Source organism: Bufo bufo, chromosome 8 (genome assembly GCF_905171765.1).
Source record: "Bufo bufo chromosome 8, aBufBuf1.1, whole genome shotgun sequence".
Classification (NCBI taxonomy): Eukaryota; Metazoa; Chordata; class Amphibia; order Anura; family Bufonidae; genus Bufo; species Bufo bufo.
This window is the reverse complement of record NC_053396.1, coordinates 190642429-190662624: the sequence shown is the minus strand read 5'-3', so window position 1 is coordinate 190662624 and position 20196 is coordinate 190642429. Positions and strand designations below refer to the sequence as shown.

General features: G+C 44.2%; 1 protein-coding gene across 1 annotated transcript in view; it reads left to right on the top strand.

Moving 5' to 3' along the window:
* The window catches only part of RASGRP4 (RAS guanyl releasing protein 4), a 51057-nt gene extending 33977 nt beyond the window's left edge, over window positions 1-17080 (top strand). Inside the window, exons 10-16 of the mRNA XM_040404892.1 lie at window positions 380-460; window positions 1887-1994; window positions 5461-5570; window positions 9228-9363; window positions 13301-13337; window positions 15490-15695; window positions 16462-17080. Coding sequence (XP_040260826.1) covers window positions 380-460; window positions 1887-1994; window positions 5461-5570; window positions 9228-9363; window positions 13301-13337; window positions 15490-15695; window positions 16462-16668 — 885 coding nt within the window. The 3' untranslated portion in view covers window positions 16669-17080. The remainder of the gene's footprint in view (window positions 1-379; window positions 461-1886; window positions 1995-5460; window positions 5571-9227; window positions 9364-13300; window positions 13338-15489; window positions 15696-16461) is intronic.
* Window positions 17081-20196: the final 3116 nt, after the last annotated feature.

The following is a 20196-nucleotide window of genomic DNA, read 5'->3' as shown; positions in this document are numbered from 1 at the left end:
AAAACAGGCATGAGTAGGAAAGCAATACTAGATAAGATTATGTGGACATGAGGAGACCAACTAGCTAGGTCATAGCATATTTGGCAGGACAAGACACAACAAATTGGGTATGAGCTAGGAACCTGTCCAACAAAGACTGGTGAAAGTCAAGCTTGAATGTTACTCAGCAGGTCAAATTCGAATTGGTATATATCATATACAGTGAAACTTCTCCAAAAGGGGTTTCAGCAGTAAATTTTCAATTATTTTTTATTCTGTGTATACTAGTCCTCTTAGATATGCAATTTAGCAGTAGTTGTCTCAGGGAGGCTTTGCTGTTTATGACTATTTCATATATTTATTTGGACAAATGTTTACAGGTTCAACCTTTTTTTTATAGACATCTTTGGACACGTTTTATACAGAAGATGAGATTTACTCCTTATCCTACACACGGGAGCCACGCAGTTCCAAATCAATGGTAAGAATCTTGACAAATATTGCGCACACATTAGATTTTATATGGAGATTGGTTGGTTGTGTGCCGCATGGGTTTTTGATGGAACAAGATTAGTCTGTGTGTTGTAAGGGTATTTTACATAATTGATTAAGTACTGATTGGTTCTGTCCTCTTTATTATATCACCTTCTATATTCTTTGTAATGATATTCCTTGTAATGTAGTGAGCTTGGGAGAGTTAGATAACATATACAAACCCCCTATTGTGCTGAGAAGGCTGCACTCCTGAGGATTTTATTAAGAGTCAGAGCGGGAGAAGAAAAGGAGAGGGTTAGTCACTAGACCTTCGGGTCGAGGGTCCGGGAATAACTTTGCAGGGCGCCAAAAGGAAGGCAAACAAGGGGGGGGGGGCAGAAAAAGGTTCTGCTAGATTAGACAAAAATAATGGTCGAGCATAGGCGGGCAGGCTGCCACTGGTCTCAACCTAACCTTGATGACCTCAGGGTAGGTGATAGAGAAGAAAAGTGGTGTTGCGTAGAAACACTAAAAAGGACCAGGGGGGAGGCGCCAAAATCCCTTTGGTAAGGATCCTTATCCAAGGGATTTTGGCGCCTCCCCCCTGGTCCTTTTTAGCGTTTCTACGCAACACCACTTTTCTTGATTATATTAAGAGACATGCGTACTGCACACTGTACATTTTTAACAGGAAGGTCTGAAGGGTATAAACTTTTGTGCACAAAGGCAAATAGAGGAACTCTGCTGAGAACATCATCCAGGTAGGATGTTGTAGGTCAATGTCTCTCACTTGTATCACCATGGGGTGTCGGCCATGCTCTACGACATGGCGACAGGAATTCCCTCCCATTGTGTTGCAGGCCAGTGATTGGCATTTAGTTTTACTACTTTGTGATTTGTCTGTTTTATTTTTTTTATCACATTTAGTAAAAATATTTATTCACTTAACCTGCTTAAGCCTATTTATTCTCAAATTGTTGATCTCACGTTAAAACAGTCTGATTGAGTTACATAGGCAAGACTAGTCAATACAGCTTGTTTCAAGGACATGCTGCATAAAAAAGAGTGTGGTCTGTGGGCCTAGTTACATTGGACACACAGGAGGTGTTGTATTTGACATTACTGGTGCCAACAACAGCTCATAAAACTGCTTTCAACATTGAATACAAAAATCTAAAAACTCCAAGGCACCATTCATAGGTATTCAAAAATGTATAGAGAATGAGCACATAACTTGGTGTGCTCACAGTGAATACATTTTTCAACACATATTGGCAGCGCCATAAAATTTTTGGACTTCATCTACGAGTGCTCTTTTGCATCAGTCCTGACTCGCAACACTCCCATCATAACTGAACTGCCAATTACACCAGAGGAGAAAAGGAGTTTATGTCAAAAGACTTTTAATGTTTCCATTTTTCTCTTCTTATTAGTCTACCACTCCTATTAAGCCCCCAGAAGAGAATCCAGACTGGACCCCAGTAGAATCTTTACAACTGGACCCTCAGAGCCTCAGCCGCAGTGTAGAGCAAATGGTGAAGGTAAGACTACTTGGAAGCATCATAAATTAAAGAGACAAAAAATCGAATGGCTTACGTACACACAATAGATGGGAATGTTTTTAGCAAGATTTCCTGATCAATTTCAATAAATTTAAGAAAAAAAATACAATTTGTAGGTCAGAATGGGTTTCATGGTTGGACCGAGAACAGTCCTACGTTTTAGTATTAAACAACTGATCAGGTCTGTACCAATTTGTCCAACATTTTAGACACCCTCTTCAAAAGAGTGAGGCTCTATCAAATATCTTACTCTCACTGACTTATTCTGCAGCCACAAGTGGAGGTGAATTTATAGCTGATCACTTATGGGACGAGTCACTGATAACTCGATAACCTATAGCAATTAAAAGCGGAGGTGCACATGTATGAAAGGGGCATGGACCTGAGAACCTCTTGGTCCAAAAAATCAAACTCATTTTCAGCCTGTTTTTATTGACCCCCAAGCTCCCATAACTATGTGTCAAAGTTTGCCTCTTTTGAAGGATAGTTTCAAGGCTTCAGAACCTGATAGAGAATTACGTATTTGCATTTGTTTAGGGTACTTTCACACTAGCGTTTTTGTTTTCCGGTATTTAGTTCCGTCCTAGGATCTCAATACCGGAAAAAAACTGATCAGTTTTATCCTAATGCATTCGGAATGGAGAGCATTCCATTCACAATGCATCAGTTCAGTCCCTTTTAAGTTTTTTTGGACGGAGAAAATACCGCAGCACGCGGCAGTTTTATCTCCGGCCAAAAACACTGAACACTTGCCGGAATGCCGGATCCGGCATTAATTTACATTGAAGTGTTTTAGTGCCAGATCCGGCATTAAGTGTTCGGATCCGGCTTTTCAGTCTGCGTATGCGCAGACCTTTAAAAAAGCAAAAAAAAAATATGAATACCGGATCTGTTTTTACAGATGACACCGGAGAGACGAATCCGGTATTGCAATGCATTTGTCAGTCGGATTCGCATTCGGATCCGTCTGACAAATGCCATCAGTTTGAATCCGGAACGCCGGATCCGGCCGGCAGGCAGTTCCGGCGACGGAACTGCCTGCCGGAATCCTCTGTCGCAAGTGTGAAAGTACCCTTACTCCGGGAAAGCCCCTCTCTCTTGTAGAAGATGTGCTATACAGGTGTTACTCAGATATGCATCAGCCATAAACTGAAATGAGTCAGCTGGTTTAATATTCAGTCACTTTTCAGAGACACACTTGATCTTTCAATAAAACAATGCGTTTAATTATGTAAAAAGGAAAAATGTCAAGACTGTGAAATAACCATGGCGTGCGATCATCATGCTTCGGGATTGTGAAGATGATGAATCATATTTAATTGTAGTTTTAGTCTATAGCATAGATGTACTGTGTTTTATTTCTTTTAATTGGTGTAACTATTATTTTGTTATTTTTATGAACTTTCCCGTGGGCAGCCATATTGGAGGCAAACACCCCCTTTCTGTATTGTCTGTAATGTGCTTTATGACAGCTGCAATGAATAGGAGCCAAAGGAGAGAAAAACATCCATAGACTAATAACACTCCCCAGGAAGAGATGGAGTCCCCAGAGACCAGAGAGTGACAGGGAGCTGCATACAGAGCCTTTTCTGTGTAATATATATATTATGTTCAGGGGCCGACAGGGAACTTAAAGTGGCCCTGGAAAAATACTAAAAGTGGCCCCAGTTTTGTAGTCAGATCCAAATTGGTGGAAGGCAGGGCAATACCATATTGTGCACATTATACCACCCCAACAGAGCCAAATACCACAGTCCATCACTAAATACTGCCAGCAGCACAAAATACAACCCCAAAAAATTCAACTGGCCGGACATGAGGAGGGCCCAGGCGGCCCCCTGGGCACCAGCCCACCGCGAAATTTCACTGTAAGGTCTATGGCCAATCCGCCCCTGATTTTGTTACTATCCTGCCTTATCCAGGGCTCCTGCAATACAACAGAGTTCTCATTGACTTGCCTCTAATGATGAGCTGACTCTGCTCATCCTGTCCCAATCTATACAGCCATTATCTGAATCTTCAATGAGTAACTCTTCTTGGAGGAGCTCTGTGCCCTTAAAAGAGTATTCTGGTTATGACAAATTATCCCCGTTCCACAGGAAAGGGACAACTATTAGATTGTGGTGGTCCTACACCTCAATTTCGTGGAACCCTGTAATCGTGACAAGGGGAGTGGGATATAGGAGTTATCTATTGCTGCCCCATATTTTCAGTGCAGTTTAGCTCTTAACTATTTGCTGCCACAAATAATTTACACCGTGAGCCAGAGATCACGGACACACACTCACTTCCTGACCACAGTTTCCTGCCGAGTGTGTTAACCATTCCCGCTGCTCACAAGTGTATTGTGCTGTTACATATACAAAATTTGCATTGATACAAGGTTCTCCAGAAATTTTGAAAAATGAAAATACTTAAATATTACTTTATTGTAAATATATTCCCATATACCTTTCATCTTTTATAATGGCTCATTTTGTTTAGGGAGCAATCATTAGGAGAAACAAAATGGCCGCCGTCCTATTAATACACACACAAACTGTCCAAATCACACAGGAGCACATGTTACTTCTGAGCACTGAGGTAAAGAGCCGCCTCATCCTCCTCTCCTACCTGTCAGGGGTTATGATCCTGAATACAGATTATAAGAACTTCAACTGAATCTCTGTGGGAATGGAGTCCATGAGAAGACATGAAGTACAGAGAGGACAGACAGGACAGACTGTGGTAATGGAGACTGCATACAAGTGCTGCTGCTCATTATCCACATCACCCCCACCCTCCTCTCTACTTCATGCCCGTTCATGAACTCCATTTCTACAGAGATTTAGCTGAAGATCATATTAAATTGTATTCAGGATCATAGAAGAAGATGAGGCAGCTCTTTGGCTCACTGCTCTGAAGTAACTTGTCCTCCTGTGTGATTAGGACAGGTTTTCTGTGCACTAATAGGACGGCGGCCATTTTATTTCTCCTACTGATTTCTCCCTAGACAAAACGAGCCATTATAACTAATGAAAGGTATTTGGGAATATATTTATAATAAAGAAATATTTAAGTATTTTCCTAATTCCCGGAGAACCCCTTTAAACACGGGATCGCAGGAAAATAAGCAACATACTTTATATTGCAGTATTTCTATAAAATCGAATTTATATGATTATTTACTATAAGTTGAATATGTTCAAGTTTTGAGCACAATGGAGACTTTAAGACTTGCAGACAGCAAGTTATTGTTTCCTTATGGAAGAGAGTCTATTGCTTGGGAGATTTGTGGTCACCTGCGAGTTCTGGTGAAAACCTTGAAACATCAAGGTTGCATCATGTTTGTGGTGATTCCAAGATTTTGCCACCACTCATAGGCGACCAAAAGTCAACGTTTAGACCTAATTGTATAGTTATGCGTCTGATTCTCCTCAAATGACTTCAACCTCCTCCCTTGCAGTCTGTCTTCCAGTTCTATGATCCAGATCAAAGGGGCTTTATATCCCGGGAAGACTTTGAAAAAGTGGTTTCCAGTCTGCCCTTCTCTTGTCACATTCTGGAAAAAGACAGGTACGTTTTGGGCACTGGGTGGATAACTTAAATAGCTTCCGTTGAGACTGAATCATTGCGCCCTGATTCTGCCAATCTTTATATAGGAGAGCTCTTCCAAATTAAGGAGGTTACAAGGATCTTCAGCAGGCAAATGAGATCATTACCACTGCCCCCTAACCATGCCCACATCATGATAATGTATTTTCCTCAATGCAGCCTTTGCTTTATTAAGAGAATTAATCCAGCTCTTCTCCATCATTTTGACTGTAGGAATCACTGTCTGCAGGTACAAACTATGGTACATGTCCCGTGAAGCCTACCACAAGAATCACACATCTAGGTGTGGCATTAGGAGCTATAGTTCTATACTTTTTTCAAACTGTGAGTGGAAATTGAGAGTTAGTTATTTAGGTATAATGCACAGGAGAGACTAAAAGCTGTGCCCTGTGCAGCAGCATGCAGCGTGTCACAGGCAGCGTATAAATTCTCCACTACTTTAGAAATAGCCGCATATCATTTACCAGTAACAGGAAGTAGCCTGCACAACATCCTAATAACAGTAGGATACCGTACATATACCCTCATACCATCTAATACAAACAGGAAGAAGACTGCACGACATCCTAAAAACAGTAGAATACATTATATATAGCCTCATACCATGTACCAAAAACAGGAAGTAGCCTGCACGACATCCTAAAAACAGTAGGATACCGTACATATACCCTCATACCATCTAATACAAACAGGAAGTAGCCTGCACAACATCCTAAAAACAGTAGGATACAGTATATGTAGCTTCATACCATGTACCAGAAACAGGAAGTAGCCTGCATGACATCCTAAAAACAGTAGGATACAGTATATGTAGCCTCATACCATGTACCAGAAACAGGAAGTAGCCTGCACGAGATCCTAACAGTAGGATACAGTATATATTAGGGATCGACCGATTATCGGTTTTACCGATATTATCGGCCGATATTGAGGATTTTGACAGTTATCGGTATCGGCATCTATTTTGCCGATATACCGATAACGTATGGGGAACACAGAACGCGCTGCTCTCAGTGCTCTCCGTGTTCCCTCAGCAGCACAGGGGAGAAGGAAGCAGTGTCTCCCTCCCCCTGTGCTGCTGCTGCTGCCGCCAATGACAGGAGAGAAGACAAGAGAAGGGGAGGGGCTGTGGCCGCTGCGCCACCAATGAAGATGAGTTTTTCATTAATTCATATACAGGAGGCGGAGCTGGCTGCAGAATCACATAGCTGGCTCCCGACCTCTATGAACTGTAGCTGCGGTCCGCGGTAGTTAACCCCTTAGGTGCCGCGGATCGCAGCTACCGCTCATAGAGGTCGGGAGCCGGCTATGTGATTCTGCAGCCAGCTCCCGCCTCCTGTATATGAATGAGAGACTTATCTTCATTGGTGGCGCCCTCCCCCCCCAAGCCCCCCAGTATTAATCATTGGTAGCGCAGTGTGCCCCCCACCCCAATAGTAAAAACATTGGTGGCGCAGTGCGCCCCCCCCCCAGTATTAATCATTGGTGGCACTGGCCACAGGATCCCCTCTCCCCTCCTCCTCCGATTGGAGCCCCAGCAGTGTAATCCTGGGGCTCCGATCGGTTACCATGGCAGCCAGGACGCTACTGAAGCCCTGACTGCCATGTTCAGCTCCATGCTGCTGTGTGCACAAAGCACAGAGCAGCAGGTACAGTGTGAGCTCCTATTCACCCTGATAGATCTCTATCAGGGTGAATAGGACAAGGGTTCTAGTCCCTAAGGGGGCTAAAAGTTAGTAAAAAAAAACCCACAAAAATATTAAGTATAAATGAAAAAGATTTACAAAAAAAAAAAAAAAAATACACGTTAACAATAAACAGATTTGTGTAGGAAATTTTTTTTTTCCTCATAAATAAAAATACCCGGAATATCGGTATAAATTATCGGCTATCGGCCTGAAAGTTCACAAATTATCGGTATCGGCCCTAAAAAATCAATATCGGTCGATCCCTAGTATATATAGCTTTATACCATGTACCAGAAACAGGAAGTAGCTTGCACAACATCCTAAAAACAGTAGGATACAGTATATGCAGCCCAATATCATCTACCACAAACGGGAAGTAGCCTACACGACTGTTATGCAAGCGGGTGTGGACCCACTGCGCCACTGACTGGCTATACTCTGGAGGGGCGTGACTAAGCAACTACCTGGTCTTCACTAGAGCCTCTGATGGTGAGGATAGGCTTGGGCCGTTAGGGTAGTTGCCAGGTGCCACTGCTTAGTTGCAGCTCAGTCCCATTCACGTCAATGGAGCGTAGCTGCAATACCAAGCACAGCCGCTATACACAGGGCTGCACCACCAAAGAGGCCAGGTGAGGCGATCACCTCAGGCAGCACCAGGTAGAGGAAAGAGGGGGGCAGCAGAAGGGACATGGGCAATGAGCGCTTTCATTGTGGAAGCGTTCATCTCTACATAAAAACTGCATCGCTGTATTCAGGACAGCAATACAGTTGAATGCTGTTACGGAGCGCAGGAGCAATGTCTCCCTGGCCCACCGTTTCCTTTAATAGGCTTTAGTCCTAGTTCCTGTAGCCTATCAGAGACCGCTGTCATCATTATCTCGCTGCCTGAGCCGGACGTTTCAGTTTTCGCCTCAGGCAGCAGAAAGACTAGGTGCACCCCTGGCTATACAATGTACGGCGCCATGTTTGGAAAGCCGCTGGGAGGCCGCAACGCTCACCAGAGCTCTGGTGAACACAGCGTTATCCTGAAACAGCTGATCGTTGGGGGTGCCAGGACTCTGACCCCGCCAATGTGATAATGATGACCTATCCTAAGGATAGGTCATCATTATCTTTTCCAGGATAGCCCCTTTTAAGTTTAGAAACTTCATTCCTATACACCCTGTTAAGTAATTCTGAGATAATAGAGGGGTTCACCTATTCTGGATTCTCATCTCTTGGCCGTTGGGTAGAGTGGTTACGAAGAACATCTCTCACTTTGAAGGACCTGTCCTGTTCTCAGCTACACAGACAGCTCATTGATATGAATGGACACTCGGTAATGCTTGATTTCCCCTGTGGTGGCGCTGCAGAAAAACTGAACACTTACTGCCAGGATTCTGCACAAAGCCAATTGCTTGGGGCACGGGGAAGCTTATTGTCAAGAGACCCTTCTAAAAAGGGATTGTCCCCAAACTTAGAAGCCCTTAATTCATAATTTGCTAATAGAATATTTGAAAATGGGCCTTAAAAACCAAGCGACTCCTTTAAGGCTTTCTACACACACTACGGATTTTTTTGCCACATGGATTTTTGTGCAGAAAAACCGCAGTGTGATACAGTACCGGCAATATGTATGAGATTAGAAAACCTCATGTACACTTTGCTTTTTTTCTTCCATGCGGAAATTGACCTGCCGTGCAGATTTAAAAATCCGCAGCATTTCCATTGTTTGATGCAATTTTTGTGCATTTTTCACGCTTTGCCATGCAAGGAAATCTGTGCGGATTTTGTGTTTGTAAACCTGCATCCAAGTGTTCTGTTCTGGTGGATCTGAGATGGGTAGGTAAGAGACCCTAATCTCATGGAAGATGAAGATCTTGTAAGAGTATATAAGCCGTGTCCATTCATGAAATATTTAATAGTGACACAGATTGTGTTCTGTTTGTAGAGAGGGACCTGTCAACCATCAGGAGATGACTTCATATTTTATGAAAGCCAGTCAAGTGTGCTCCAGACTAGGACTTCCCTTTTTGCAAAGTCTGCTGGAGATACGTCTGAAGGAAACTCCGCTCTGTGCCAACTGTGTAAGAAACCTTCCTTACTTCTTATACGTGTTTACTTCCTCCAATCTGCCATAATGGAACCGAAGAACATGATATTTTAATATGTCTGGTATCATTTATCGTGGTTCTTATCATACTAAGTGAGGTCTCCACCCTACTATCCTTCATTATATATCATGAAAGTTCTTCTCTTATGCTCTACTACACGACATGTGTATGTTAAAGAGGTTTTCCACCAGTTTTATACTGATCATCTATCTTAAGAAGAGGTCATTAGTAACTGATGGCTGGGGGTCCGACACTCGGGACCCCAGCCGATCAGCTGTTTGAGGAGGCCAATGCGCCGCTTACCCTAGGCCAGTGACGTCACGTTCATCGGTCACATGGCCTAGGTTCTGTGATGGCTAACCAGCTGTGGTAAAACTACGACTCCCAAGATGTACACTTGCTTGGCTGTTCTCAGAACTCCATAGAAATGAATGGAGCATGCTGGGAGTCGTAGTTTCACCACAGCTGTAGGTTAGCCATCACTAGCCTAGGTGCAGCTCAGTCCTATTCAAGTGAATCGGCCTAGGCTGCTATACAATGAATGCTACTCAGTGGATGGAGCTGTGATTGGTAAGTTGTGAGGAGGCCACAGCTCTCTGACTCCTCAAACACTTGATCGGCCGGGGCCCCGGGTGTCGGACCCCCACCATCAGATATTGATGAGCTATCCTGAGGATAGGTCTTCAGTATAAAACAGTCAAAAGAAATCTTAAAATTGCTGAGGAACCAACCACACTAGTAAGAGAGATCCGTTCTCTGCTCCTCCTTACTTGCTCGTCCATGGTGAAGAGGAGCTACATGTACTCAGTTGTTTCTATGCCTCCCATAAAGTTTTAAAGAAATAATAGAGTTGTGTTGTGCTCCTAAGCAGACCCATGTGTCCCCATGGTTACAGACTACAAACAAACCCTGTGCAGTCAGATACCGCAGTCATGCATTATTCCCTCCATCTGTCCCCTTCTACTGACTACATGTGACTGCAGAGTCAGGCCACACCCATGTTTGTATGACATTTTTAACCATGAAGGCACATTAGTCTTTTTAGTTGCTGTATACTAGAAGATTTGTAACTAAGATTATTTGCAAAGTTGCTTCATTTTCTGTTATGGATGCAGAGACACACTTTAGATATTGGTGAACTAACTTCAGGATAGATCATCAATATGAGATCGGTAGGGTTCAGACGCCAAGTACCCCCGCCGATCAGGTGTTATAAAGGTTGTATTTTAGACATATAAATCCTTGGGAGTCATGTGGGCGGTCCTATTAGTGATTGACAGCCTTCCTCATATCAATGTGCATACAGATAGCCGTCTATCACTAAGTGGGACCGCCTACTGGACTCCAAGAGATTTAACGAGAACCTGTCACCATGCAACCCTCTCTCTGAACTGCATATAGTTCAAAAGACACAGATTCAGAATACATAAAGGGCCCGTGTGCTTAAAGGGGTATTCTGGTAAGTAAAAGTTATCCTCTATCCACAGGATAGGGGATAACTATCCTACCGCTGGGATCCCCACCAATCATGAGAACGAGGGCCCCGTACCCCCTGCTGCTCCCCTGGGAGTTCCGGAGATAGCCCAGTAGAGAGCTCACCTATCTCCGGAACTCCCATAGAAATTAATGGAACGGCCGCGTGCATGTGCGACTGGCTTCTCTAGTCATTTCAGGGGAGCAGCAGGTGGCCTGCAGGGTGTACGGGGCCCCCATTCTCGTGAACGATGGGGGTCCCATCAACCCTCACCAATCTGAGTTATCCCCTATCCTGTGGATAAGGGATAACTTTTACCTACCGCCATACGCCTACAGAGTCCACATCATTATACTGCTGAGCATGCATTGACATATAGTGTATGTAATGCCAGTCGTTACAGTAGTTCAGGGGGGTTTTCATAGTAACGGATTTCCCTTAAAATACAAGTTATACTAAATATTTTCCTACAATTCTATATATCCATCTAGTCTATACTGCACCAGGCCTCCTGCAAATCAGGTCACTTTCAATTCGACAAGTTCCCTTTAAAGGGACCATGTCACCAGGGTTATGCTGCTCTATTATTACCTAGTGAGGAAGACCCCGATTCAAACTGCGGGTCACTTGCTTTATTTTCTGCAGGTCATAATTATCAGGGCTCCGGTGCTTGGGTCCGGTTGGATCTGCTCTGCAGTGCTTGTACTTCTCCTGTCCTGTATGTACGGTGACAATGACGAACATAAAGCCCCTTGTACTTATAGGAATGCTTCTTTTCTGCGCACACACACACCCAGTCACAAGAGGCAGGAAATGATGCGGCCTGTGGTTTCGCCTCTGTAGTAGCGACTGCCCACATCAGATCCGCTGACACTGATCGCCTCTCGTGACCCTTTACAATGACATCATAACGGACCATTCTTATAGAGCGGCTCTCCGCGCTGGTCCTGAGTGGGGTAATGCCCCTCCATGATAGCCATATGCCTTAGGCCTATTGCACACGACCGTATGGCTTTTTCAGTGTTTTGCGGTCCGTTTTTCACGGATCCGTTGTTCCGTTTTTTGTTTCCGTTGTGTTTCAGTTTCTGTTCCGTTTTTCCGTATGGCATATACAGTATACAGTAATTACATAGATAAAATTGGGCTGGGCATAACATTTTCAATAGATGGTTCCGCAAAAAACGGAACGGAAACCGAAGACATACGGATGCATTTCCGTATGTGATCCGTTTTTTTAGCGGACCCATTGACTTGAATGGAGCCACGGAACGTGATTTGCGGGCAATAATAGGACATGTTCTATGTTAGAACGGAACGGAAAAACGGAAATACGGAAACGGAATGCATACGGAGTACATTCAGTTTTTTTTGCGGAACCATTGAAATGAATGGTACCGTATACGGAATGCAAAAAACGGCCAGTAAACGGGGAAAAAAAACGGCCGTGTGCAGGAGGCCTTAATAAGTTATCTAGATGTTTTCTTTTTGAAAAACTTATAGGAATACTTAAAAGGTTGTCTAAACTTATCCCATATACATGGGCGCTATACTTGTCGATTCCATAGAGAATGGGTGGAGCGCCAGTGTGCATGTTTGACCGCTGCGTCATTCATACTGGGGGGGAGGCAGGACTCCTTTGTCCTGATCTGCTGGGGTCCAAGTGGTCGGCCTCCCAACCGATCAGACACCCATCCTGCAGATAGGGAATATTTCATCTTGGGTCGACCCTTTTAAAGGGATTGTCGGATTTATAAGAAAAGCTCCTAAATGTGTTAAAATAATTACATATACTCACCGCTTAACCCCCTGCCATTTCCAGGTCTGCCGCTCCAGTCCTTGCCTCCATTTTCTGTTTATAGACAGCAGTGACATAGCTGTATACTGCACATGACCGCTGCAGCCAATCAATGGCCTCAGCAGAATACAGCACAAGGACGCCTAGAACAGTTATCGGCTGCAGCCGCCAAGTGCCATATGTAGTGAAGCCACCGCTGCAGCCTGTAACCACAAACTGGAGGTTGAGGACGGCAGAACTGGAAACGGCGGGGGATTAAGGGGTGAGTATGTGTTATTTTATTTGTGGTGTGGTGCATATGGACATCATAGAGGGGGTGCCCAACTTGAGCCAGAACCGAAGGCTACTCTGTAAGATCTGCCTTTGTATTATAAGGATGGCCGCCATGTAGTACTACAGTTCTGCTGCGCCAGCCAATCCTGTGCAGTTAGGGTCTATGCAGAAGCCCACCCAACGCACTGACATATCCAATGCTTATAGTAAGTCAATGGTAGTAACCCAGCAGATCAGCTGAAAACGGGCGTGTTCTCCCTGTTCCCTGGTATCAGGCACACGGATATGGTGAACGCTCAGCTGACATATGAACCTCTTACTATATATTTTTTCTGTTTCTATAGTTGATTGTGTCTTTTCTCTTCCAGATTTGGAGTGTGGCCAAGCAAGGCTACGTGTCTGCAGGTAAATCTTCTGTGATAACCACACGCTACCATGTCAGATGACCCACCGTTCTCCCTCAGCCTTGCAGATGGCCTATGGCACCTTATAAAGACCTGAGACCAGTCAATAGTCACCGAAAAATAATTAAAATAGCTGGCCAAAATTATAGAATTTTTTGCCATAGTGAATGTATATGGTTGCTTGTGCGGATTCATTCCACGATACACCTTTTTTCCCAGTTCAAAGCTCCAAATCCACTGTCACAGGTCAGGTTACATGATAAAATTCTGGCTTCCTGTAGTCACCACTAGGGGGAGCTCTGGTTGAACTAACATGCTAATCTATCTTCAGCAAGCTCTTATGCTCCCTCTAGTGGCCGCTGAACGGTGTCAGAATTTTTAAACTTAAAGAAGTTTTCCGAGACTTTTCAGCTGATGGCTATCCTCTGGATCGATGGGGGCTGACATCTGGGACCCCCGCCAATCAGCAGTTAAAAGGTACCCGTCCGCAGATTTGTCCCTATGAAACGGGCTTACCTGTTACATGTGCACTTGGCAGCTGAAGACATCTGTGTTGGTCCCATGTTCATATGTGCCCGCACTGCTGATAAAAATGTTTTAAAATATATGCAAATGAGCCCTTAGGCACAACAGGGGCGTTGCAGTTACACCTAGAGGCTCAGCTCTCTCTACAACTGCCGCCCCCTCTGCACTTTAACAGGGCCAGGCGGTGAAAACATGATCTCACCTGGCTCTGACTTCTCCTAAAGTGCAGAGGGTGCGGCAGTTGCAGAGAGAGCAGAGCCTCTAGGTGCAATGGCAACCCCCCCGTTGCTCCTAGAGGCTCATTTGCATATATTAAAACATCATTGTTCTCAGCAATGCGGACACATATGAACATGAGACCAACACAGATGTCTTCAGCTGCCAAGCGCACATGTAACAGGTCAGCCAGTGTCATAGGGACAAATCTGCTGACAGATGCCCTTTAAGGAAGGCACTGGGGCTCGCAGTAGAGCTGCGGCCTTCTTGCAGCTTATTGTTCACAGCGCCATACGTTGTATAGTGGCTGTGCTTAGTATAGCAGCTCAGCCTCATTCACTTGAATGGGGCTGAGCTGCACGTAGGCCACGTGACCGATTAACGTGACATCACTGGCTTAGGGTAAGCTGCAAGAAGGACACAGTGCTTACAGGAGCACTGGTGCCTTCTCAAACAGCTGATCGGCCATTGTCCCAGGTGTCAGACAGCACATATATTCAACCACTGCTCCATTCAAGCCCTGGCTGCAGTTTTGCAAACCACTGCAAGGTAACGGAAGGGGTACACCAAGGTCATGGTATGCAAGAATCCCAGAGTTTACCCCCTTCCATGCAATTCTTCACTGCCATCATCCTAACTCCTATAAATTGGTTACGACCCTTCTGACTGATATTTGGGTTGGTCAGATCGTGGCTTCTCCGGGAATTAGGAAAATAAAAATACTTAAATATTACTTCATTATAAATATATTCCCAAATACCTTTCATTAGTTATAATGGCTTGTTTCGTCTGGGGAGTAATCATTAGGAAAAATAAAAATGGCCGCCATCCTACTAGTACACACAAAACCTGTCCTAATCACACAGGAGTTAAAGAGCTGCATTATCTTCCTCTCTTACTTGTCAGGGATTATGATCCTGAATACAGTTTAATATGATCTTTAGTTGAATCTCTGTGGGAATGGAGTTCATGAGGAGACATGAAGTACAGAGAGGATAGTGGGGGTGTAGATAATGAGCAGCAGTCCTTGTATGCAGTCCCCATTACCACAGTCTGTCCTCTCCGTCCTCTCTGTACTTCAGCTGTCTCTTCATGAACTCTATTCCTACAGATATTCAGCTGAAGATCATAATCCCTGACAAGTAGACCAGAGAGGAGGATGAGGCAGCTCTTTAGCTCAGTGTTCTAAAGTAACTTGTCCTCCTGTGTGATTAGGGCAGGTTTTGTGTGTGCTAATAGGACGGCGGCCATTTTATTTCTCCTAATGATTGCTCCCCAGCCAAAATGAACCATTATAAGTAATGAAATGTATTTGGGAATATATTTATACTAAAGTAATATTTAATTATTTTACATTTTCTTATATCTCAGAGAACCCCTTTAATACTTTGCTTGCCTTCGGTCTTCTTTAGGACTGCGCAAGGATGCTATGGAGAATTGGCCTACTAGTCAGAAAAGTCTGGAAAGAATAGATCAATGTCAAAAACCTCATCTGACAGACGGGCTCCAGGGATCTGCGGGGCCTGTGGCAGCAGGTCCTTCATATATGAAATCTTACTGTGGAGACGGGTGCAAGAGATCAGAAACCTTACTGAAGAAGCTAGAAGAAGCAAAGGAGGTGAGGACATAATATGCGAACAACGGTAAAATATCACAATTCCCTCTGTTAACGGCTGTCTGCTCATGTGCCTCATAAGGAGACTTAAAGCCCAGGGTGCAGCAGTTGAAAAGAGAGCAGATCCACTAGGTGTAACGGTAACGCCCCCGTTGCACCTAGAGGCTCATTTGCATATATTAAAACATCATTTTTCTCAGCAATGCGGGCACATATGTACATGGGGACAACACAGATGTCTTCAGCTGCCAAGAGCACATGGAACAGGTCAGCCAGTGTCATAAGTACAGAACTGCTGTCAGATGGGCTTTAAAGGGGTTACACCATGATTGATGTAAAATCAATCAGACATCATATCGTACATGACAATCTCTTTCTAACAAATCTAGAACCAGCCCTGTACCTCACAGGGGTCCAGAGATCTCCACTTTCTCTGCTAGATTATCTTCAGTCTTGGCAGCTCAGGGGCTGTGTCCTTTCTGCTGCAGCTCTCTCCCTGTAACCACCAAAGCTTCTAACAGAACATAGGGCTAGTAGCAGTGGAAGATTTAAACTGAGCATGTGTGACCACCTCAGTGAGATGGACAAAAAATATGAGGAAAAAGAACAAACAGCAGGTGGCGCTATATTGAATAACTCAGTGACTATACTACATTTTTAATTACATGCAGTTAGTCTATATTTTTCAAACCAGCACCTGGATCTGAAAACCTTTCTATGTTTCATCATGACACAACCCCTGTAATATCTCAGTGGTCTTTGGTTGCAGGAGAGGAAGCGGCTGTTGATGGAGAACGCCGGCCTGCACTGCACCAACTCGCAGCTGGCAGCGGAGAACGCCAACTTACACAACCAGTTGTGTGTATTACAAGACGAGGTCCAGGCACTGAGCAAAGACTCCAAGATGAAACCTGCGCTCACCCAAATCCTCCAGACCCTCAAGGCATTAAAAATACAAAGCGGCACAAACCCATGACTTAACGCCACAGGAGGGACTGAGCCCATCTTGTAAAATACGCTCTGTGGACAAAACGGAGCCCTCAACTGTACGATGTGATACCTCTGACATAACGCTCAAGGCAGCATGGTTCCATGCAAGTTAGGGCTCATGCACACAAACCGGTCCGTCTGCAGAACCATTCACTTCAATGGGGCTTGAAAAAAAAAAAAAAACGGAAATGACTCCATGTGCATTCTGTGTCCATTCGCCAAAAAAAAAAAAAAATAGAACATGTCCTATTCTTGTCCGTTTTGCGGACAAGGACAGGCATTGTTATACTGGATCCGCCACAAAAATCATAAGTTGTTTTTTTTGCGCACCGCAAAATACAGACGGTTGTGTGCATGAGCCCTTCAGAAATACTCCATTGAGGCTTCAGTATTTTGTTTCATAGTAGGGACTCCAATTCTGGACCTTCATCTAGGACAGGGATCAGCAACCTTTGGCACTCCGGCTGCTGTGAAACTACAACTCCCAGCATGCGCACTTACTCAGCTCTTCTTGTAACTCCCATAGAAGTGTAAAGAGGATTCTGGGAGTTGTAGTTTAAGAACAGCTGGAGCGCCGGAGGTTGCTGATCCCTGGTCTAGGAGAACAAAGTGTTTCTCTGCGGAGGACCTGTGAAGTCCGTGCATTACATGGACAGCCCACTGCTTTCTATGGGACTGTGCAATGCTTTATTTCACCTGTGGGGGCACTGTAGAGGAAATTAAACACTTGGTTTCTGGTTCCCCCAGAGATTACAGCTGATGGCCGGAGGTGCCATCCTAAGCTTATTTTTCAGGGGACCTGTCTAAGGCCTCGTTCACATTTTCAGGTCTGTTTGAAGTCCTGCCGTGTTTTTATTTGTCAAGGATCCGCTTTTGGTCCATGTGCCGTCTCTAGTCCACAGACTCTGCTAGGCTGAGAATTAATTTCCAGAGCATCTCCATCCACAGACTCACGAGGTCCGCCTCAATGACCAAAGTAGTGCAGGTAGTGTACCCACGGTCAGTGAAAAACGACTGATGTGTGAACAAACACATTAAAATCAATGGAAATGTGAACCAGGGCTGAGATCGTTTGAAGCAAGATTATCGAGGGGTTGTCCACTTCAAAAAAAAAAATGTATTTTCTCTCAGACTTGAATAATTAAAGGAGTGAAGCTCACAGTTCTGCCTTAAAGGGGTACTCCGACCAAATAAAGATGGTTGCACTGGGATACAAATAGTGAAAAAAGTAACAGCACTTTGACTCCCGTTATCCTAGCCCTGGTTCCTGCTGCGCTCCACTTTCTGATTCTATCCTGACACGACAGGAAGTGACTGTAGATGACACTCAGCCAATCACAGGCTACAGCGATGACCCGCCTCACCCAGTGATTGGCTGAGCGGTATTCCTAGCCGCATCCTGCTGCCAGCAGGAAGTAGAGCGCAGAGAGGTCCGGACGGCAGCAGATCAGTCAGACGGGCAGAAGCGGAGTTATTTTATTTACACCTTTCCCATCTTACTGCAAACCTTCTTCATTTGGCTGGAATACCTCTTTTTTTTTTTTTTTTTTAAGTATCTATTCAAGAAGGGGCGGAGAATGGTGCAATACATTAGGTGAAATATTTCTTTTGATAGGATTTGTTATTATATGTGATAAAGAAGATATTGGATTAAAAAAAAAAAAAAATTGTTGATAAAAGGTTCTCTATACGCGTTGTGTTCAAAGTCTTGAAATTTTGTATTTAAAAAGGAACATCCATAAAAGTATGTTCACGCAACCTGCAACAGAAAAAAAAAAAACATTGCGGATTAACTGCGGAATTTGCTGCAAAATCCACATTTCCGGTTCATTTTTTATTTTATTTTTTCGTGAAGAAACACTGAAGAATAACAATCCACATCTCCCGGCAGCCGTCAGTGAAAAACGCATCGCATCCAGACGTCTTCTGTTTTTCACACAAGCCCCATTCACTTCTACGGAGCCAGAGCTGCGGGAAAAACGCACAACATAGAAGATGCTGCGATTTTTCCTGAATGCAGAGATGTTGCGTGAAAAACGAGGCTCATGTACAGACCCATTGAAATGAATGAGTTGGGATTCAGTCTGGATAATATGCGGTCACTACATGCATCGCATCCTAAGGTCTCATTCACACAACCGTATGGTCCCTGTGCTCGTGCTGTGGACCGCAAATGCACAGGCACCGGCCGTGTGAATCCCCTATCGACTTGAATGGGTCTGCGATCTACAAGAGGCAGTAAAAGATAGGACAAGTCCTATCTTTTGCGGTGCGGAGGCATGGACCCGAAAGCCCACGGAAACGCTTCTGAGTGTTTGTGTGGGCTTCCAATCTGGGCTTCCAATCCGTGCCTCCGCTCCAAAAAAGATGGCCGAATTTTACGGATCTTAGACCCATTCAAGTCATACAGCCGATGCCCGTGTATTGTAAGGTGAATGTGAGGTCTGGATAGGATGCGGTTGCGACTTGAGAAAATGCGCGATTTTTCCACGCGAGTGCAAAAGCGATTTAATGCATTTTGCACGCGTGTGAGAAAAATCGGCATGTTTGGTACTCAGACCAGGTTAGGGTCCATTCACACTTAAGCAAAAACACGGACATCGGCGATGTGCGTTCTGCATTTTGCGGACCGCACATCACCGGCACTTAATAGAAAATGCCCATTCCTGTCCGCAACTGCTGACAAGAATAGGACATGTTCCATTTTTTTCGGGAACGGAATTGCGGACCCAGAAGTGCAGATCCGCTATTCCGGATCCGGGCAGCACATGGTGCTGCCCCTCAAAAATGAATGGGTCCGCAATTCCGTTCCGCAAAATGCAGAACGAAATTGCGGACGTGTGAATTGACCCTTAGGTGTTGTGTAGATTTTATTATTTTTCCTTATAACATGGTTATAAGGGAAAATAATAGCAATCTACACAACATCTAACCCAAACTTATTTAAAGAAGTTTGGGTACCAAACATGCCGATTTTTCTCACGCGAGTGCAAAACGCATTAAAATGTTTTCCACTCGCGCGGGAGAAAAAAAATAAATATATATAATAATAATACATTTTCTCACGACGCACCCGCATCTTATCTGGCTCAAAAACATGACGCCCGTGTGAAAGAGGACTTAGTTTATAGTCACATGCCAGAAAAGTGTGATGGAACCTCCATTTCACATATAGGATAAAGCCTACTGACAGGGGGAAATGGTAAAGCATAGAGAATATATATATATATATATATATCCCCCTCCCCCTCCCCCCCCCCCCCCCCCCCCCCAGGAGGAATAACAAAGGTTTACGAAAACATGCACCAGAACTGTTGCATTATTTTATGGAGAATACATTTAATATAAAAAAAAAAAAACATACAGACATCGACAGAGAGCAGACAAGTCCTCTTGCTGCATGATAAGGATTAGCTCCCTATTGTTTTCTGAAATTAAATCTTTAAAAATAAAAACATGCACATTATATTACACATGTATGCAAACTGAATTAAAGCTGTACATTAATCATTAC